The sequence below is a fragment of the Macrosteles quadrilineatus genome, unplaced genomic scaffold, assembly GCF_028750875.1.
Source record: "Macrosteles quadrilineatus isolate MER2022 unplaced genomic scaffold, UCM_ALF_1.0 Scaffold_9__3_contigs__length_116548681, whole genome shotgun sequence".
NCBI classification, from domain to species: Eukaryota; Metazoa; Arthropoda; class Insecta; order Hemiptera; family Cicadellidae; genus Macrosteles; species Macrosteles quadrilineatus.
In genome coordinates, this window is record NW_026542602.1 from 96,338,106 (window position 1) to 96,360,927 (window position 22,822).

Here is a 22,822-nt window from a genome sequence, read left to right on the forward strand (position 1 = left end):
TACTTTCCACATCGGTTAACTTCAACGTATTTAAAGTACTACCTCAACCTCACCATTTAACACTTTATTCCGGTTGACATTTTCAGTATCAAAGGTGCTCTTGTCCATTCCGTGAAACACTGAGAAATAAGGACATTAATGCGTTACCAACAGACATACACACAACAATCCAAAAAAGGCCACGAACTATTGATACATAAACAATATAAAGGCGTAAACAATTCATGATGGTTTGCCCAACAAATGTTTTACTCAAATAGGTTATCATCATTTTCTTAGCATACCGGGTAAGCTAAGATTTGGAATCCAGACAGAAAAAGCAAAACTTATACAGAGTTAAGACATCACTTAAATTGAATACGGACGGCTCTAATAAATAAGGTGCAACACCAACGATAACTAATTTGTAAACTACAGTGATGTGTTGGTACCTACGTAAAAATGATTCTAGCAGCTACCAACGGTTCTAAGGAAAAGAACCAGTACCTACGTAAGAACCTACCTAAGAACTATAGTACATCCGACCAATTAAATACATTAATATCTAGTCCCGAAGTTATTGATCTCTTGCTTTTGGATTTTCTCGTAAAAAGTTATAGCGTAAACTTATCGGTGTCAGTTTGAAAAAAAAAACAACCTTACCCAAACAACTTTTTGTTATTTAATAGATTACGCATTCTCTAAACAATGATTAGTATATCTATTAACATTAGAAGGAAATGTGACGAAAATCACACAATGTTGGGGTTTTGGTCATTTGTAATATTTCTTAAGTAGGTAGGCCATGTATTCTATGGAAAAGTACCGGTATCAAGGATCGTCGTCAAAAAGGTTGTTATGAATAAATATGTAGGCTTACGTACCCAAGATATGAGCTATGGGCCTATTGGCTGTATGGTCCAGCGATTGCATCACACGGTGAGTAGAAACAGAAAGTGACACATTGGAAAAGCGAGTTTAGCACTTCCTCTGTTAAACCTCTGTTACAATCACCCACTGCAGTTGTGATTTTTTACTTCACACTTTACACAACCGCCATTGAAGCGCCGTCAATGAGTGGAAACCTTTTTTGTAAGCTATTGGCGACGATCATTTCAGTGTCCAGCCCTATACAACACTGATTCAAGGTCTTCTTTCTGGTTGTCAAAACTCAAGAAACATTTTATACTCAAAGAATTTCTGGTTCCGATTTGGACGATGTCTAGTTATTTAATTTCATTTACGGTTACACTATTAGACTATATTATTGCATTTGCGATTAATTAAATCTGTTATGTAAGAAAAACGTTTTTAATCTCACTTGGTTGGGATTTGCTGTGAAAAAGTGGGATAACCTCACTTCAGTCAGGGAACACGCTGCCGGCAGAACAGGTTATCCCACTTTTATAAAACCATGTTTTTTATCCCTAACCTTTGTATATTATTTATGTCAACTGTAATGTGTATTGTTTTAAATGTCAACATTTCTACCAAACCCATCGGGTGGATCTTATAATAAGCATTTGGTCTACCTAAACTTCCGACTGAAGATGGACCTACGGGTCTGAAATTAATATCGGACAACCACAATAAGGATTGCTAAGGTAAGAGTTTACGTTATCTACTTCACTTTTAGTTTGGCTAATGTCCGTATGAAATAATCACTTCATGATAAGGGTATTCAATTTTATGAAGTTAACATCTTAACCCATTGGGGAAGGAATTTTTGCGCTGCCTGCGGTGCCCTCTGTCGTCAATTAATTTTACCAAATTTGTATACTTTTACTCTAATTGTTATAGAAAGAAAACCTTAGGTAATAAATTAATAATTCTTTCTCCATTTTGTTCACGGTAAAATTGTCTACTAAAGAAGTGGTAATTGGATAGTCAAAGTGTGAAATAAAAAAATTAATTTAGAAAAATTAAAAACTTTAAAAACAATTTTTTTTAAGTAAACTTTATTTACAAATTCAAAGATTAATCCAGACACCAAATGACACTACTGTTATAAAGGTCAATATTGATTCCCTATGTAGAACAATCACAAGTTGTTTACTTTTATAAGTAACTAGCTGTACCCGCGGGCTTTGCCCCGTTTAACTTCATCGCATGGCTCAATCACGTCCTGGTTGAAGTTTGTTCGCTACGCTCACTCACTTTTAGGTTAGAGCTCGTTCGCTGCGCTCACTTGCCTTCAGGTTAGCTCGTTCGCTATGCTTACTCGCCTCCAGGTTTAAGTTCGTTCGCTACGCTCAATCACCTTTTGGTTGCAAATTAGCTGTTGTCATAAATGTAAAAGAAATACTAGTGCTGCACCCTGTTGGTAATCCTTGTAACTTTAATGCTATTGAACATCATAGAACAGAACCAACTTGTTTAGTTGAAACAGCTGTTAAGATTCATTAATTCCATTTAAATATGAGTACTCATAAGGTTAACATGGGAAACTCCAGAGCCACTGGGGCGGAGCCCAGAGGTCGGAGGGTAAAATCCTTTCTTAGTGAGCATCTACTACCCAAAAGGAATATGCCTGCCAAGTTTCAGGTTCCTAGGTCTTATGGTTTCTGAGATTTCGTGATGAGTGAGTGAGTCAGTGGTATTTAAGCTTTATATATATAAGCCTCGTTCACACGGTGCGAGTTTACAAGCCAGCGAGTGTGCTTGTATTCGTTCACACGGAGCTTAACCACTCGCCAACTCGCAGACGTGTAGAAAGACACCGGCGGGTCGGCCAGTGTGCTTGTAGTTGTTCACACGATGCTTTTTCCACTCGCTCAGTAGCTGGCTTGAACCAAATCCTCCAACATCTTTGAGTAACATGCGCACAAGCAACTGTGTTCACACTGGGCTACTTTACACGCCTACTCGCTCAAAAGCTGGTGAGTTGGCGTGTAAAGTAGCGGCAGCGTCAACTTTTTCCAGAGCTTTTTTACAAGCAGCTTTTGAGCGAGTACGTCGTTCACTTTGAGCTATTTTACTAGCTGCGTGTAAAAAATCCGGCTTGTAGCTTGTAAATTCGCCCCGTGTGAACGGGGCTATAGATAAGTTAATAGCTTAGAAACAAATTTTGTTTTACCTTACCGCAGCTGATTTTGGGTATATGGTTTCCATGGCAACATAACCTTGTTTGTTATTCGTAAAAATAGATTATTAAATATGCAAAACAAGAAGCAATATATTTATAAACATCATCAAAGTAAGAAGAAACATTAAGGGGGAAAATAATAATAATTAAACAACTAGTGGTGCTGCGTAGCGGTGACACAAGCGGCATTTGTAAGTCAGCCACCAGGCCTGCAGCGGACGTACGAGTAAGGCTCGTAAGTCGGCGCCAATGGGTTAACATATTCACTACTATATGACACAAGGCCCTCATAAAAAGAAGTATGACGGCTAGACAATTAATTTCAGTGTATTCAGTTGTAACATTGTTAATGTCAGGAAAAGTATTGTTTGTGTAGCGAAAGTAATGTTTTATGTCAGGAAAAGTCAGCTGATTAGCCTACTATTTGTTTTTGGTGTATGGAAATTGGCGATTTTCTAAGATCTCATCGGTATGGAAATGGGCTATTTTAGAATACAGATTGATGAAAAATAATTTGTCATATTGAATATTGTAATAGGCTAGCAGAATAAATACTCCTTTTGGTTTGGCAAAACAACTTTAATTCTTGTAACTTTATACATATATATACAAAAAAAATATCAAACTCACTAAATCCTAAATTGTTATAGCCTTGACTGGACTATCTGAAACAAAAGCATAAACACACCTGCTACTTAACACTATCTTGCTTGACTCGGATTGAGTCTCCTTTAGGTTTCAACTTCCGGTCCAATATAGATTGAACTTTATCTTCATGTTCTTTCTCTTTCATCTTCTCTAACTGAAGAGCCAGGTCGATTTCTTGGTTGTATTGAATAATTGTTGCCTGTAAAATGTTTGAAAAATGTAGTACTACTACAGTACACTCCCGATTAACGCCTTTCCCGAGGATGTTGGGACACAGGCTATCTCGATTACCAAGAATCTTGGATAACACGGAGGTTATACCGATTTGGAGATTAAGGGTTACGGTACCACATTAGGAAGCCAAATACATTAAGCTAAATCAACACATTACAGTATTTGAAACAAAACAACGAGGTGGATCTTTCTAGTTTAAAAAGCATAAAATTACATTTTGTTATAGTTTGACCACAGCTTTCACTTGACGACACAATCATGTATACAAAACATCGTAATGACACTGCCTGTATACGTTCTGCAGATAGCTTGTAGGAGTTTTTTACACCGTTGGAATTAGCCATTCTGGGCACATTTGGTAGAGCTTGGATGCATTCATCAATGATCATGGGTATCGACAAGATCGGGCGTGTCATTAAAAATAGTCAAATAGCTATCACAGGGTGTCTACCAGTTGATTAAACTTAATTTCAGTGACTTTAGTGGGGGACGACAAGGTAACTTAATCAGGCATACAATATTTTGTGCCGTAACGATTTTGAGCTGGTTGTTCAATATGATAATAATATTTAATTTATTAAAAATTATTTATGCCGTAAGTAAGTTTATAGGGTTGTTAATTAATCAATTATTTAAAATGGGACGCCACTATGTGTGTTTTGAGCAGGCTGCTCCCAAAATATGTTTGCTATCTGATTCTGCACTACAAATTTAATCATTGTCTGCAGCAAGATGCAACACTCTTGCAACACATCCATTAGTGACTTGGCGGGGATCGAACCCGGGACCTCAGAGACTGAAGTCCCACGCTCTAACCACTACGCCAGCTCGTTCCCCTGTTTATGAGATACAGCAGGGCTACGTAAGATTTAACAAGCCAAATAAAATAATAAAAATAATATTTTATTCAATAAAGTAATGATTAGACTGATTCATTTTAACGCTCAACAGTCAATAAGTACATCATAAGTTTAGTTTTCCTATCTTATATTAAATTTAATTGGAAATATACTTGTGACAAGCAAGGAAGAGCCCGAGCGGCGAGCACTGTGCATAAATTCCTATTGTACAGGACACAGGGTCTTTCTCCAGCGTGAGCGTTGTAGTACACGAGGGTGAGGAGGCGGTGTTGGACTTTGCCCTAGATACCAGCGACTAGTGCTGGACACACAAGTGTACCATTTAATGCTTCATCTATACTTTACTTTTCTATGGAAAGTTACAATATAAAAGTTAATTCTTACCGTATGTTCTCGGTTCTGGCAAATGCGTTTGTACTGGCTAGCCATGTAAGGTGTCGGTCTTCCATCCATAAATTTGTAGTCAGGACCATCCCTCAACATTCTGTTGGCGTTTGGGTTGTCAAAAATTACTGAATTTCTCCTGTAAAAAGTGGTTGAGCGTTCAGTAAGGTAATGACAGGATCCAAATTTATGATTTGAACTAAGAGATAAATAGATTTACCTTAATTTTCAACAAATAATTATACACAGTTTTTATTCAAATTTGTCTTTCTTGTTTATTTTGAGACATGGTACCATATTGGAATAGTTGCATTATAGTATAATGTTATTGTATGAGAGGATTGAAACCTGAGAATCCACTAAACTTGACTGTTTTAAACACAAAGTATTATTTCAATGAACTAAGAAGACTTAGAGAAGAATGAAGACCTAAAGTTTGGCTTAAAGAAACCACTGTGAACAAGTAATATAGGCAGAATTATTTTCTTACAAATCTTCCACACGTTCCCAAAATATTAATTCATCCTTATAAAAAATATGTAATCACACTAGTTCACAAAAACATACCTCCTTGGTTCCATCATATAACGTTGGTTCCGAGCTTTTCTCCATTTGTTTAAATATGCTCTTGAAATTTGGAATATCTCTCGGTCTGAAAAATATGAAATTCTTGACATGAAAAATGTATACACACATTAAAAGAAAGCACAATGCCAGAATTCAGTAACACTGACCTTTCTGTCTATCCTGCTAACGAGTTGTAAGACTCACACAACCTTAGTTAAAAAACATGAAAAATGTTTTACAACATACGTATCTTATATCAAGTGTTATAAAGACTAGACTGATTTACTCTTTTCGTTTTAGACAAAATGAAGCAAATGATATAATTGTTCCAACAAGCTAAATGACTCTTGACATAAGCTATGACATAAAACAAAACTAAGTAGTCCAACCTAGACGCTGCAAACATACTATTTGATAACAAACTCTATACAGGCCTGTGACTGTACACATACCAAAGCCTATTTTCTTGAATGAGTACTGAATCAAGGCCCCACTAGGTAATTCGGCGACAAAGGTTGTAAAATGGGGGGTATCTGATGATCACTCAGCGTCAGATCACAGTTACATTGAATTCACTATAGGTTCGATCTGTACAAAAGAGACCTATAGGAACGTGAGAAGGACAGACTGGAACCAGTAGTGATGCGCGATTGCGAGATGTTTGAACAATCGAAATGTTCCTTCTCGAGATGTTCCGCTTATCGATTGTTTTGATTGCTTAGCGAGAGGTTTGTACAATCGAGATGTTTCTCTCGATTGTTGCATTCGTTAAGCCTAAACGTCTGTTCGCAACTGTCTATACATTTCATGAGAGGTGTTACGAGGATATTACTCCTAGTTCTTTTTCTAGATTCTTAGCTTCTTATAGAATAGCAGACTATAATGCACAACATATATATACTGCTGACATCATATGAATATAAGCACTTACGTCACTCTGTCATGGCAACAGAAATAGAAAATTGTTTTAAAGTAATGGGTAATGGTAAATAATACCGTTAACAAACCATTTATGAGAACCTTCTGTCTCGTTATAAACATTTCAATTTAAATACAAAACATTTTGTTTGTAAAATACCTCGTCTTGTCAATCAATAGTTTTTATTGAGTGGTATTAAGTCACTATTCCGTAGATAAAGTAAGTAATATATCCATAAACCTTCCTTGGTTTTGAAGTAAGATATACCTCTTATTGGGGGTAAATCCCCGGCAGATAGGCCTACAATAGAAATTAGATGATAATAAATGAAGATGCCGCACACTTAACAAAACAATCGCCTAATCGCCATGAACATCTCGTTAAAAAGACTCTCGGTTCGGTAAGAACTTCTAGTCTCTCGGTTCTCTAGACGAATGCGAGTACGAGAGAAGAGAAGCCGTGCTAAAACGAAACAATCGTCACAAACATCTCGTTAAAACCTCTCGCCTCTCGGTTCTCTAGACGAGACGAATGCGAGAAGCGAGAGGGAGAGCGAGATGTGGCAAGATACGAGAGAAGAGAAGCCGTGCTGAAACGAAACAATCGTCACAAACATCTCGTTAAAACCTCTCGCCTCTCGGTTCTCTAGACGAGACGAATGCGAGAAGCGAGAGGGAGAGCGAGATGTGGCGAGATACGAGAGAAGAGAAGCCGTGCTGAAACGAAACAATCGTCACGAACGTCTCGATAAAACCTCTCGGTAAGCAAAAATACAATCGAAACGTCTCGAGAGGTTCAAACAATTGAAACGTTTTGATTGTAACATCTCGCAATCGCGCATCACTAGGAACCAGTATCGAGAGGTGCTAGGGGACAGACTAAGACAATTAAAAGACACAGAAGGGCATGGGGTGGAGAGTATGGCGAATTCTCTAAATGCGGCCATACTAAGCTCATACCAAGAAGCGTGCCCGGAGACTGTAAAGAACATGTGCAGGCAAGCCTGCTGGTGGAATAGTGGGTTAGAAGCTCTGAGGAGGAAGGTTCGCAGACTGTATAATGTAGCAAATCGTACAGGAAATTGGAACAACTACTCAAAGATGCTCACTGTTTACAATAGGACAATTAGAAGAGCTAAAGCTGGGTTTTCCTAGGCGTGTAGTCGGCGAGGGGAGAGAGGAATGCGGAGAGCGGAATTGAAATTAACATGGCACTCCGCTCCGCTTCTAGGAAAACAGTAACATTAAATTGCCTAAGACAAGTGGAGTCCGCTCTCCGCGTTCCTCTCTCCGCCCGCCGACTCCGCACCTAGGAAAACCCGGCTTAAGAAAGAGTCATGGAGAGAATTCTGTCAGAACATGGAGAGTGTTTCTGAATGTGCAAAGCTTCATAGAGTACTATCTCGAGGTCAGGCTAATCCTTTAGGAACAATGCTTAAGGAGGATGACACATATACAGACGGCCCAGAAGAAGTGCTGGAGAGCCTTTTGAGCGCTCACTTACCAGGATCCTTGCAACTGCAGAGCACAGTCCAGGAGGAGATAGAAAGAGAGACTAGGGTGCGGACGGCAAGGGAAGATTGGGCTTGCGCTAGGGCTGTGATTACCTTTAACGGTATTAAATGGGCTCTTAGAGCATTTCAACCATTTAAAGCTCCTGGTACCGATGGCATCTATCCTGAGTTTTTGCAGGAAGGTGGGGACCAGTTGATTCTCCCCTTGGTGTGTCTTTTCAGGACCAGCTTAGCCAGTGGAGTTATACCAACAGCATGGAGGACCTCAAGGGTGGTATTCATACCGAAGCCTGGAAGGGACACATATGCTGTGCCCAAGGCTTTCAGACCAATCAGCCTTACATCGTTTCTCCTGAAGACCATGGAGAAATTACTATCTCCATAAGAAGAAGATAAGGAGAAAGTGCTATCTCGAATAAGGAAATAGCGGTGGCTGCATTTCTTGATATAGAAGGAGCTTTTGACAACACTAGTACTCGCTCTATTGTATCAAAGCTGGTGTCAAGAAATGTGGAAAGCACTGTAGTGAGGTGGATAGGCAACATGCTCGAAAGTAGGAGAGAGCAAGCTTCTCTGTGTGGGACGGTGAGAGAGGTCAAGGCCCAAAGAGGGTGTCCACAGGGTGGCGTCTTGTCACCAAATCTGTGGAACCTGGTAGTCGACGATCTCCTGTCCGAGCTCAATGCACAGGGCATGTACGCTCAAGGATATGCTGACGATATTGTTGTACTAATAAGAGGAAAATTTATGAACTTTTGCCTGGAACTCATGCAGAGGGCATTGTCCATAGTGGAGAGGTGGTGTAACCAGGAAGGTCTGAGGGTCAATCCAATGAAGACTGTAATGGTACCATTTACAAGGAAGAGAAATGTTGATATCGCTATCAACTCTCTTCGGTAATCAGATCCAGGTTAAGAGGGAGTTCAAGTACGTAGGAATAAGGCTGGACGACAAGCTCACCTGGAACAGCCATTTGGCACATATAACGCAACGCTCTCGACCACACTTATGATGATGAGACGGGCTGTTGGGAAGGCTGTAAAGAGACTACAAAAGATCCAGCGAGTGGCATGCCTTAGCATCACAGGAGCCATGAGAGGCACTCCAACTGCAGCCCTGGAAGTAGTGCTAAACCTGCCACCTCTCGACATCATTGTGAAAGGAGAGGCAAGGATGGCAGCCTACAGAATGGCTTGCAGTGGCAACTGGAAGTATAATGCCTCCAGTGAGCACGCAAGAATTGTAGACAAGGTGCAGATGAACACATTGGAAATGCTACCAGACAGGATGGTGAAGATCACAGATCTAGAAAAACCATACAATGTCAAAATTGTTGACAGGGATGCCTGGGACAAGGGTGAACCTGAATACATGAAAAGGGGGATCACTTGGTATACGGATGGCTCGAAAAAGCCAACGGGCACAGGGCTGGAATATATGGAGTCAGACCCAAGGCGCAGTTCTGCGTAAGCCTGGGAAAAATGGCCACTGTATTCCAGGCAGAAGTTGTTGCCCTGTCTGAGTGTGCGAGAGTGTGTTTGAAGGGCGGTCTTATAGGCCACACTGTATACATGAACTCAGACAGCAAAGCAGCACTAATGGCACTTGACAGTTTTGACTTTACCTCCAAGGCTGTATGGGACTGTCATCAAGCCATGAAAGCCCTGGGAAAGAACAAAAGGACCATCCTTAGTTGGGTTCCAGGGCACAAAGGTATTGCTGGCAATGAGGGAGCTGACAAGTGGGCAAACAAAGAAGCTGAAAGCCCGCCCATGGGTCCAGAGCCGACGTATGGCATTGCTTACAGCACAGCACGGTGAGCTGTTCGCCAGTGGATAGGCATAGAACATTGAAGGAACTGGGAAAGAACATAAGGAAATGTACAGTCAAAGAGAATGCTGAAGGCACCTACAGGTGTGATAGCGGCAGTTGACCTTGGGCTGAGTAGGAAGACCCTGCGGAAGGTGGTTGGCTTTATTAGCGGCCATTGGGTATTCCGTAGACATTTACACAAGATGGGAACTCAAGTTGAAAGCCTCTTATGTAGGAAATGTGGAGAGGAGGAGGAGACAGCATTCCACTTGATATTTATGTGCCCAGCCCTACAAGGTCTGCACATGAGATCCCTTGGCCTATCGACTGGAGATCAAAGGGAAGAACGGGTCACCATAGTCAAAAGGATCTCACGGTTCGCAAAGGACCTGGGATTTGACAAAGAATGAGGACCTGTGAATGAGGGTGCACAATAAGCTGTTCTAGCTGCGCTGCAATCCCATGGTTACTTAATTAAAGCCTGGCCCTCTATTAAAAAAAAGCCCCACTAGAAAAACTATATAACACAACAAGTGTCACACCAGCTAGTAGAATCATCTAAATGACACTGTTAGTAATTTATAGAGTTGTCATAGGTGGTGTTTAGACAATTGAAGACATCATATTAATTAACATGGCATATTTAGAGACAATTGTTATATTTACCTAAACTGGTATATTCAAAACAAATAAAATTTAGGTTCATTAATTTTCATGTTAAAATATAATTTGTCCCAACAGTTTCTTCATTGCACTGACATTAATAAAAAATGTCACCCTTCTAGTGTTTTATCCCTTTTGAAGGGACTCAGGAGAGAAATTTGTGGGTTTTCTAGTGGGGCCTTGACTGAATCCACCATAGAATACAAACTTAATTTATTGCACCTTAGCACTGCATCGACAATAGATGCCTTAAACATTTGTAAGAAGGATTTGTCGTCAACAATACAAATTAATATTTATAAACTTTCCGGCCAACTACTGTAAATGTATCCAATTATTTACTTTGTACACATGAAGTGAACAGTAATTATCTCATGCAATATGCAGTAATATTATTACTGTATATTGTATACAGGATACAAGTACGGGGTGTTTCAAAAATCAGTTTACCGATTAAGTGTATTTGTTTGAAGCAATTAAAAAATCAATTTGATTTACATTGTAATTTTATTGAAACTGAATTTACACTACACACAAGTTGTAATTCATGATAATCGCATGTTATTCTCCATAAGAATAACGTGGAAATTTAAAGTTTTTAAAATTATCTGCGTAACCGTTATCTAATAGTCAATGCCGTTAGGCATATACGCTTCAATATACAATATTATTTCTTTTAATGTTCTAAAAATGGGGAAAATATGTTTACCCCCATAAAACCCCGTTCCCATAGTCCGATCATGCTGGTTCGCAAACTCGTTTGAATAAACGTAGGTTTCTGCCAAATTTGATCAAAACCGTATAATTTTTGCTCAAGTTATCACGCTAACGGACACACACACACACACACATATATATATACATGAATTTGAATGGAGGTTGTTTTTGGCCTCTGGGGACCTCAAAACGGAAAAGTAAATCGGTCCCGGGTCCAGGTATTATCATGAGTACTACGGTAATAGCTTATTCACTTTATGAAAAATTCGCTAAAACGCTGTGAAAAATGCATTGAAGTTGGTGGAAAGCATTTTGAACAATTATTTTAAGTTTACAACCTATGTGTAAAGTAAATTCAGTTTCAATAAAATGTTTATATAAATACAATTGATTTATTATTTGCTTCAAACAAAAATTCACTTACTCGGTAAACTGATTTTTTGAAACACCCGGTATATCCTTGAGGTTTGAGATGTACCTCAAAGGCATCTAATAAAATCTCTACACACCTCCCAGCTGTTTTGAATATCATTAAATTTCAGGTTAAAATTGTATCTCATTGATAGTAAAATGAGATTTTACTGAATACTATTAAATTTTAAGAAAGAAGGGGGAATAAAAAAAACATCAAACATTTTTTGTAGAAAAAGGGGGGTTAAATGCTTTTACGCACGCAGTTAGCCAGGCTGTAGTGCGAGACTCCTGAATCGATCAGACTACTCACTTAAATCTGCCTCTACTGCTCAACTATTTTTGACACATTCTCGTGCCGTTTTCTGTCATTCAATTCTTTTATGACCTGGACCTTACCTGGTCAGGGTTGAGCTTCTTTGCGCAGAGAACGCTGCTGAGAATCCAAAAGTTAGAATTTAGTAAGTTTTAAGAATATGTTTAACTTTTACTTCTTGTTTGTAGTTGTAGCTCTGTTATACATAGTGAAATAGCCTTAATACAAGGGCTGCTTGTAAATTAAGGTTCCAACAAGTAAAGAGGTAAAAATGTGTGAATTAGGGAGCTCATAGAAGGCCATACATTTCCACAAAGAGGCCAGCTGCAGATGTCAATCATTTTTTTGTAAAGACAGTCACAAAAGTTGAAGAAACATGCTTGCGGAAACACTTTTCTCCATCGACACATGTCATCTGCAACGGATTTCAATAGGGTCCAGGGTAGGGGGTTAACCCTAACATTGAATCAGAGAACGAAAGTCATACTTGGCGAGAGCGTTGATATTCCCTGTCATTGTCAACGACTACCATGATTGCTGCATAGTGGTAGGGACTAGTTATAATTGTTATGAAGGAAGTATACAACACAGAGCTAGTGTTAGATTTGAACTAGCTTGCTCTGTCACAACGGGAGCTTTTCAAGAGAGCTCAATTAACAGGAAACTCTCGTACAAAGTACTAAGTGAATATCTTTCATACATTTAAAGCCTAAGATCTTATTTGGAACAAGAAAGGTGATTTGTCAACCCACCACCTGCTAAAGGATATGAATCCAAGGTAGGTGTATAATGTAATGACTCATGTTCCTTTGTTACTGACTCATAGTCCTCAGTTAGGTCATTAATGTAATACTCAGTAGCTGAGTACATTTTTGAACCCTAAAATGAAGGTCATTAGGTTTCTCTGATTTCAACTGGCGGCCTGGAGAATAAAAACATTTTTTTAAGCCCCTCAAAGCCAATAACACTATTTACACTAATTTCCTGGTTGTTGGTAAAAAAACTCACCTAAAAAGGTTTGGATTTGTTTGAAATCTTACAATTCTTTGATTTGTTAAAGAGTGTTTCTGAGTCAGACTGATCCGTCTATTACAATGGTCTTTTGTATTATATCAAATTAGTTTTTTTTTTTTGTTTGACCAAGTTAAAATTGTACAAACTATTTTAAAACACGTGATATTCTGTGGCTTAAAAGTTAATTTGAGGATATTATTACTTTTGTACCAATTTGTCATCATGTCAAAATCATAATGTTGCAAACAAATCTTTCACGTTATCATAGACAAATAGAATGAATATAGACCAGCAGCAGTGCTGCGGTTAGCATATGTTCCGGCGCCCATCGCTAGGAGTGGCGTGTAATTATGGCACACACCGCTGCAGACAAGGAGCGAAGGACACTGCCATGCTGTATGCCTGGCATCCGGCTCCTGCGCTCCTTGTCTGCAGCGGTGTGTGCCGTAATTACACGCCACTCCTAGCGATGGGCGCCGGAAGCTTCCTTTGACAGTCTATATTTATTCTATTTGACTATTGATGTTATTAAAAAAAAATCAGGTTTGATAGGCTAACTTTTACTACACTTCATGATGTGCATATTGATAAAGAAATTAGTTGGAAGTAGCCTAATATTTAGATTTGTACAATTAAAACTTCTCAATTCTAACACAGTCAACATCCCTGACAAAAGTTGATTCCAGATTAGTCTTTTAATGATGAACCTTCGAATAATTTTAATATACAAATTTAAAATTTTTATTATAAAAGGTTTTTTATCAAGAAAAACACTCAAATATTACAATGTTTTATTATATTCATTATTCAATATTTAAAAACATGCCATACACTGGATTTTAAAACTTATTTAGGCTAACAAGTAATAAAACTGTTTTAAAAATATGAAAAAATCCGTACAGCTGTTCATAGTGTTAAGAACAAAACAATTCACTTACTGAAACAAATCATTTTACCTTGACCTTCGATACAAAGTTGAGAGCAGATTCACTTGTCTTCTGGTAGCCATTATAAACAATTTGTAGAAAAATTTAATTATTATTTTCTCTTGACAACTGTCCAACCATCATCTTCAGCTGGTGCTTCTTCATCCGATGACGATGATGACTCCATTGGCACCGAGTGGGTAACCGAGTTGAGGAGAACTGTGTTAATTGGTGTTCTGCACGGCAGCGAGGACAATGCCGCCTGAAGACTCGGATGATCTCCAGTCTGATACATCTGGTAAAGTTGGCACAAATGATTGGCTACTTCATCGTTGGAGTCGTCTTCTAAAATTGTGGAAAATTCTGTATCCATTGCATCTGCCAAGAGGTCAGAGACATCATACCAGTCTACATTGTTAGAAGTGATCGTCTGTGCAACTGAATCAATAATGCCCATCAATTTGTGCTGAGTTACAGCAGGGGGGCCGCCCATTCCGTGCTCCACAGCCAACTTGATGGCCGTCCAATTATTAAATACGATGCCAATCACGTCAGCAAAGCTGGAGTACAATGGCTGGTCTTGTGAACTGTCCATTGCTTTCTTGATTCACATCCGCCAACCTGGAGTAAATTTTGAGGATAAGAATCGTTTGGTAAAAAAGTACTCATTAATCTTTTGTGTGTCAAAAATGGTAAATGAATAACTGACCAACTAGAAACATATTTAAAATCATGTAGTTGTTAGTGGAAATTTGGGTGTAACATAATTCTGGCATGGAGGCAGAAAAGCGATTAAAACTGTAGGTGACATTCAAGTTGAAAATTTGTAGCGTAATCCTATTAAAGAAGCTCGACCTGAATATTTCTAGACGATTTATTCCATTGTTTTGCCAGGCAGTTGTGAAACTGTCAATGTGGAATGCTATATACCCTAAGAGGTAGTCCTTAGCTATTCCACTCTAATGATGTGTAAAACCTATTGCTAGTTATTTGCTTGAGAAACACCAATTACACTGGTGTGTAAGGGGCAAATTTTATAAAATATTACCATTGACTATTGGATACTGAAGTAGACATCCCATCTGTATGGACCAGCTGTTGCCAATTTTTTATTAAAAAAACATAGTTAAGGTAACACAGTACCGGTACTCAAATATAAATTTTTTTAAATTTTTTTTTATTATTTAGTTTTGTAGAACAGACTTTTCTGAACACGTAGATAATAAAAATTAAGGAAGAAAAAAATTATTTTTAAAATTTTCAGCTACTTTTATAAACTATTGCAGCCTAATTTAGCATGTCCAAGGTCCTACTACTAATCAAGACGCAGAGGGTACGCCGTCAAATATTAAATTTATGTAAACATTTTTTATTATTTAGTTTTGTAGAATACACTTTCCTGAACATGTACATACCAAATATTATGGAAGAAAAAATTATTTTAAGCTATACAGCGACTTTTATACTCTCTTACTTTAGCATGCCCAAGGGTCCTACTACTACCCGTGACAGGGGGTACTTTTGTCGTTTTCCGAAAGTCAAGTGGTTTTTAGTCAGGTACTACACTTTTCTTCCTCAATTATAATCCAATTTCAATAAAATTTTTTTTTAAGTTATTTGCAATGTTTAAAAACTAAAAACTTGGTTCAATGGCAACATAAAATTTAACTTTTATTATCGAACCTAACTTAAAACCATTTAATACATCCCTGAATTTGCATAAGACCGACCTACCACCCTGACATAGGCTACCTAAAAATAAGAATTACATGTAATTAGTCCAACAGTCATAGAGATGCTAGTTAGCATTGTTTCTCAGCAACGCAACGCCAACGTTTTTTGCTCACCATTACAAATGTTGGCTTTAAAGCCTCGTTCCCACAACACGCGGTAGGGCCATACCATGGATGTCCTTGATCAGTGAATATGCGAACATTTGCGGACCGGACCTACTGTTCCCACAACGCGTGTTGCATCATACATTTCAAGATCCGCCGATGGGCTGGGAACAGTGCAGAGAGCACCTCGACCCCCCTCTGCACCGAATACGAGCCACAGTCCTTTGATGTTTCATAAGTTTACTTACTTCGGGCGGGAATGAGCCGGACTCAAACAAACCAGCCTCGGACCGCTACACGGACCATGGACTCAGGACGCGTAGGTTACTGATACAAGCCCTTGCTCAAATCCATCCGTGGAATCGCCCTGCCTCACGTCATGGGCCTTTACACTTCTTCAGTTGATAAACCAGACTTAACTTACTTTCCTTTCATAATAACACAATTTTCGCTGTCTGGTTAATAAACCAATACTATTTTGACGTGCCTACATTTCTCTCCTATTACACGGTTTCTGACCGTAAACTGAGATAAATGTGTTTAAATTGCCAAAATAAACATAGCCTAACCAGTGTCCAATTGACAAGCCCGATTGTAAACAATTAACTGTGCAACAGCTGATCTATGTGCACTGAATGGTAGGCTCCCGTTAGACAGAAAACCATGCAGTGAGAAAGCTTAACTACATGCATCAACGATGCACAGCCACAGGGCAACAACTGCAGTTTACGGTTCGATGGCAGTGGACTGCTTTTTTAACATGGCTGTACCCGTGGAGTGTGAAAGCTCTCATGCTTTTCTTAGCACTACTAAATAGATTACCAATATTTCTTTTACCATACGGTGAAAACCGTACAGTGTGAAACTAGCGTTTGGAATTTAATGTTAGAACTAGACATTGAGTCTAGGCCTATATCTATTGTACTTTAAAACTTAATAGTACCGGTAGTTCTAGCATAACTTAAATCATGCACTTAACTTAGGCCTAGGCCTACTTCGGTTTGGCTAAGTTTCTTAATTTAACTTAGACCAAGTTAACATCAGAGACACCTAAGAGCAATAGAAATTCCAAAATAGCCTAGGCTACTCACTGGGTAGAAGTGTTTTACTCTTGAGAAGGAATACCAATGACATCTCAGTTTCTTCGATGAAATTAAATAAATGTTATGCTTAATCAACAATTTCAACCTAATTTTAATGGCAACGACAAAGCGGTAGCTAAACAATAACCATAGTGATTAGTAAAGTGCTAAAGTGACGGTGACGGTCTTCACTTCAACTTTAACCAAGCTAAAAGCTAAACCAAAGTTCCAAAGTATCAAACTCTCAACCTAACCAACGACTCAATAAAATAAGTACAAGAAGTTATTATTATCCAAAAATAACCTTAACGCTTAACATAACCTAGATAAAAATTTTGAAGTGGTCGTCGTTGGCAGAGGTGGAAGCAGCGAAGCAGGACTGCGAAGTCCTACACTCATTCGAATGAAAATATCGATTATTTGATCAGTTCATTCGATATATCGTTTGGTTAGTTAGGTTAGGTTAACCTAACTACCAAACGATATATCGAATGAAACAATCGATATATCGATCGATATTTTCATTTGAATGAGTGTAGGACCATGAATGAGTGTAAAGTGCAGCCAGAAACAGAGCTGACAAGAACAAGAACAAGTTTTCTCTACAGGTTGCGGGAAAACGTTATTAAAAACCAAAGATTAAATATGTAAATGGTAGTAGACACATCTTACATTGTATTAGAAAATGTTAATAATTCTAAAAATGAAATTTAAACAACAACCTGGAGGCGAGTTAGCGTAGCGAACGAGCTCCAACCGTCCAACCTAAAGGTGAGTGAGCGTAGCCAACTAACTTCGACCAGGACATGATTAAGCCATGCGAAAGAGCTCAAAAATCTTGAAAATGGACGAGCATTTGACATAAAACCACATTAGAACAGGAAGACGTCTGTCGGGCCAGCTAGTACTGTATACTTACTTACTTACTTGATACTTGTAGGTATCCCATTAGTAGCACGGGTGTGCCATGGTCGTCAAAGTTTTGGCCTATTCTTGATTTAAGAACTCTTCTACTGAGTAGTAAGGCCTAGTCGTTAAATATTCTTTAAACTTGGATTTGAACTTCTCTGCATCTTCAATTTCCCTTATGGCAGCTGGAATTTTATTGTAAATTCTTATGCATGTAGGTCTTGGTCCATCTCTCACTAAACTGGATGAAACTTGTGGTACATGTAACATTTCCTTCTGCCTCGTTGAATAGTTATGGATTTGTTGATTTTTTTGAAAATGTTCTGGCTTCCTTTTAACTGTCACTGCAGACTCAAGAATGAACAGAGCAGGCAGTGTGAGTATATTCAGTTGTATAAAGATTGGTTTACAATGTGATAAGTAGGGTTCTCTCGCAATTGTTCTTACTATGCGTTTTTGAAGCAAAAATATACGCTCCGCCAAGGGACTATTCCCCCAAAATATCACACCATAATTCATAATTCTATGGAAGCATCCAAAATAAACTTTCAACAGTACAGCTTGATCAACTATCAATTGCAGCCTACGTACCATGTGACACACAGCTTTCAGTCTTGCTGCTGTGGCGTTTACTTGGTTCTGCCATTTTAAGTCACTGGTTATTGTCAGACCAAGATAATATCAATAATATCTACCGTAATTTGTTATCTACCGCGATTCCAAACTAAATTGCTCATTACCCTTATCTTTCTCTCTCTACTACTCCACCCGGGTCGCCGGAATTTTACCCCCTGGGCAAAGCTGACGTCACTATGACGTAGTAACCTGAGTGGCCAAAAGTTTGTTCGCGGCCGGAATTTTACCCCCGCGGATTTGGAAGTTTAATGAAAATAGCCAGAGCGCGGTTAATTAGATAGCGATAAAAACCGGAATTTTACCCCCTGTCCATATAACTAGCGTTAAGACTACTGAAGATGTACGGGCTGGATTTTTACCCCCTGAATTTTACCCCCGGATTTTTACCCCCTGGAATTTTACCCCCGGATATTTACCCCGGATTTTTACCCCCCGGAATTTTACCACCTGGCCGATTTTAGAAATTGAATGATTGATTTTCTTATTTTTGTTTTTAATTAATTGTAAACATTTCATTATTTAGTAGCGTATCTTTATTTATTTATTTTGTAATCTCAACTAAGTAAACAGAATTCCCTGTTTAATTTTGATGTTCGGGATTTGCATTTGGGGCCAACTGTTGGTTAAATAAACTGGAGTAGCGCATTTAAATAATAATTGGGTGAACTATCTTCTTAAAGAAACAATAAGGCATATGTTGTTATTGTTACAATACAAACGAAAAACATTGTTTTACCACGGTTGTATAATAAATCGTTAAAGAAATCTTCGAATCAATTATCCAAATTATTTGTATTCAAATTATTTGAAAAACTAATCCTAAAGAAGATTGAACCCAATTATAGAAGACTTAAATTTGATTCCTGAGCATCAGTTTGGCTTTCCGAAAGGACACTCTACAGTTGAACAAACCCACAGACTAGTAGACATAATTAAAAATTCATTTGAAACCAAAAAGTACTGTTCCGCTGCATTTCTGGATGTACAACAGGCATTTGATAAAGTGTGGCACACTGGACTTCTGTATAAACTTAAATCATTGCTCCTCCATTCTTTTTACAGTTTGTTAAAATCTTACTTAAATTAACGATTCTTCCAGATTAAATTTCAAGAAATTTTAACCGACTTGAAGCCTATTCATTCTGGAGCACCCCAAGGCAGTGTTCTTGGACTTGTTTTATATTTACTATATACCTCCGACATCCCCGTGGGCCAAAATAGTACGGTTGCTACGTTTGCGGATGATACTGCATTTCTCTCCAATCATTAAACTCCTCAAGATGCTTCAATTCAATTGCAAGTTACATTAAATGATTTTGAACTGTGGCTAAAAAAATGGAGAACTAAAGTTAATGAAACAAAATCTTTACTTACATTCACGCTGAGACAAGAAAACTGCCCTCCAGTTACTTTGAACAACATAGCGTTGACAGAAGCGGACAGCGTTAAGTATTTAGGATTCCACATGTAAAAATTAACCTGGAAAACACATATTTGGTGTAAAAGACAACAAATGGACTTGAAGGTTCGTAAACTCAACTGGCTTCTAGGCAAAAAATCAACGCTTTCGTTGACTAATAAACTCACACTTTACAAAGTTATGATCAAACCTATTTGGACGTACGGGATACAGCTTTGGGGAATGGCAAGTAAATCCAACTTAGCAATTATTCAAAGATTTCAGTCAAAGGCACTGCGAAGAATAGTTGATGCCCCGTGGTTTGTTTCGAATCGAACAATCCATGAAGATTTCAGAATACCTACAGTAATTGAAGAAATAACAAGAATTAGCAAGAACTATAAAGAAAAACTTGAAACCCACCCGAACAATATAGCCGTTAATTTGCTGGACAATAGTGATTTTCCCAACAGACTGAAAAGTTAAAAAAGTTACTGAAGTAAAAAAAAATCAATTATAATTCTGATGTTTGTTTATACGTCATATTTATTTATTTATTTTATTTTATTTTATTTCCCAACGGCATAGCCACTTTACAATGTTTTTCATTGTATAATTCTGATGTTTGTTTATACGTCATATTTATTTATTTATTTTATTTTATTTTATTTCCCAACGGCATAGCCACTTTACAATGAAAAACATTGTAAAGTGGCTATGCCGTTGGGAAATAAAATAAAATAAAATAAATAAATAAATATGACGTATAAACAAACATCAGAATTATAATTCTGAGAATTATAATTTTAATTCATATTAATCAACAGTTGGCTTCAAAGATCGAATCCTGATACTCGAATCTCAAAATTAAAATCAAAAACCTGTTCGATTAGTTGATATTACAAATAAATTAAGATAGGCTACTTAATAATAAAATGTTTAATATTAAATTAAAACAGAATGAAGATAATTAGTCATTATCACTAATTTCTCTGACTAGGGGGTAAAATTCCGGGGGTAAAAATCCGGGGGTAAAATTCCGGGGGTATAATTCCGGGGGGTAAAAATCCGGGGGCAAAATTCCGGGGGTAAAAATCCGGGCCATACACTCTAGGTTTTTATAATTTGATGTGTTCTGATTAAATTCACAACCGTGAAAATATATGTTTAATTCCGCGTTTAATCCATCGAGCTGATGTCGCGAAACTCAAAAGTTTGCGGCCGGAATTTTACCTCCTGGGGCCCATTTCATAATAAACTACAAGTTACAAGTTACAACTTGTAACTTGTAATTTCCATTAGATTTGCATTGGGCGATCAGCTGATTTACTAATAATATTAGTTTGTACTTTATTATGAAATGGGCCCCTGGTTTGTGACGTCAAGTTTGCCCAGGGGGATACAAATCCGCTACCCCCACCAACCCACCCGAAGTCCACTCCACCCACAGTCCACTCCACTCCACTCCACAGTGACGCCATTTTCTTTTATCGGTTCGGTATTTTATTTTGGACATTTTGGTTGTTCAGTTGAATGTTTATGACAGAAGAACGATTTTCACCGTAAAAGTTGACTGATAGGCCCAAGTTTATGAGTTTTATTAACAATATTTGAATTCAACAAAGTAAAATAAATCTGCATATTATAGTTTATCATATTTTTACTTTAATTCTTGCTGTACGACCGGACTGTTGCATTTGGCTGTTGACCCAGCAAAGTTAATTGAAGCGGACTATGTAAGTTCAATCAATTACTTTATACATTTTTACTGATTTGGATTGTTTAAGACCCTGCTTAACTGTAAGGATGTATTTGTAACTTGCCCATAAAAGTAATTTTAGGAATAAATAAACACTTAATGACTAGCCAGAGCTTACATTCATTTGATTAGCTAATAATGAACTGCGAAGAAAAACATCTCAGTCTAAGAAGTTGGCGTTTTCATTTTGAATGTGTTCTTGTAGTTAGCTGTATTGTTTGACAATATTAAGCTAGGCATATAACACTATTTTTTATCTCGTAGATCTTAATGCCCCATGTGATTAATTTGGTCTATTTTAAGTTACATGAGAAATGGTTCTTAGGGATTTGAACACTGATATAGGCTAACAAATAGGCCTAATTGTTAAGTTATTTTCTTTTAAAATTTTATTTCAGTTAACTTAAGTTAATTAGTTGTCTGTTATAAATGGATTATAGTTTTGAAAGGTAAGACTAGTTAGTAGACCTAACTTAGGTGAGACTTAAGTCAAATGATTTAACTTGGGTAGACTTCCGTATCTGTTAGCACAAACAACCGAATGAAAATATTAATTATTCGATTGTTTCATTCGATATAAGTTGGTTAGTTTTAACCCTAGGAGTGGCAGATCGACAGAAAATGTCGATTTCAAAATGTGCCGCTGGAGTGGCGGGCGACAGAATATGTCGATTTATGTAAAGTTGGTTAATATGCATTTTAGGGTTTGCACGCGATTTTTGAAATTTCTTTTTTCATTCAACTAGAAATTTAACGCTGATTCCGAAAATGACGTTCTTTTTCCGCGGAAAACGACCATAACGCGGAAAAACGACCAAAACGACCAAAATAATTTTTTTACCAAAACACGTCATGTGGGTACTCAAATTAACCGGAATATTAAGCAGATCACGACTATGCAAGAATTTTTTGGATCCGAGGTCAAATAAGCGAGATTTTCACGTAAATAATGCGATAATATTTTGGATTTTTGCTCCAACTTTTGTCTGTGTTAAAATACCAGCTGATCAGGATCAGCTGGTCATTATTTTATTATAATTGTTTATGTTTTAATTTAACAGGTAAAAGGGCGGTGGGGCACACGGGAGGGACTAAGGCTAACATATCTTGTAGTTTCAGCGTTCGCCGCTAGAACTGCTAAGTTGAAATAA

General features: G+C 37.8%; 2 protein-coding genes across 4 annotated transcripts in view; one reads left to right on the top strand and one right to left on the bottom strand.

Annotated features, from left to right (window-relative positions):
• Nucleotides 1-3,622: 3,622 nt before the first annotated feature.
• Nucleotides 3,623-17,333, bottom strand: LOC129003032 (39S ribosomal protein L52, mitochondrial-like). Of its 2 annotated transcripts, XM_054431235.1 has the most exons (4): nucleotides 16,978-17,333; nucleotides 5,758-5,842; nucleotides 5,191-5,329; nucleotides 3,623-3,911 (listed from the first exon to the last, which is right to left on the bottom strand). In XM_054431235.1, exons 1-4 carry the CDS (start codon nucleotides 17,018-17,020, stop codon nucleotides 3,756-3,758), a joined length of 423 nt encoding a protein of 140 aa, XP_054287210.1. In that variant the 5' UTR covers nucleotides 17,021-17,333; the 3' UTR covers nucleotides 3,623-3,755. The 2 variants fall into 2 exon arrangements, with proteins under 2 accessions (XP_054287210.1, XP_054287209.1); XM_054431234.1 differs by lacking the exons at nucleotides 3,623-3,911; nucleotides 5,191-5,329; nucleotides 5,758-5,842 and adding an exon at nucleotides 13,904-14,669.
• Nucleotides 17,334-21,418: 4,085 nt separating this feature from the next.
• The window catches only part of LOC129004509 (uncharacterized), a 34,356-nt gene continuing 32,952 nt past the window's right edge, over nucleotides 21,419-22,822 (top strand). Inside the window, exon 1 of one of the 2 annotated variants that reach the window (XM_054433121.1) lies at nucleotides 21,419-21,648. In XM_054433121.1, coding sequence (XP_054289096.1) covers nucleotides 21,647-21,648 — 2 coding nt within the window. In that variant the 5' untranslated portion in view covers nucleotides 21,419-21,646. Of the gene's footprint in view, nucleotides 21,649-22,085; nucleotides 22,121-22,822 lie in introns of those variants that run through there. The other variant, XM_054433120.1, reaches the window with a different exon arrangement.

Coding starts and splice junctions, on each gene's coding strand:
- LOC129003032 (XM_054431234.1), bottom strand. CDS start 14,643: ATGGACAGTTCACAAGACCAGCCATTGTACTCCAGCTTTGCTGACGTG.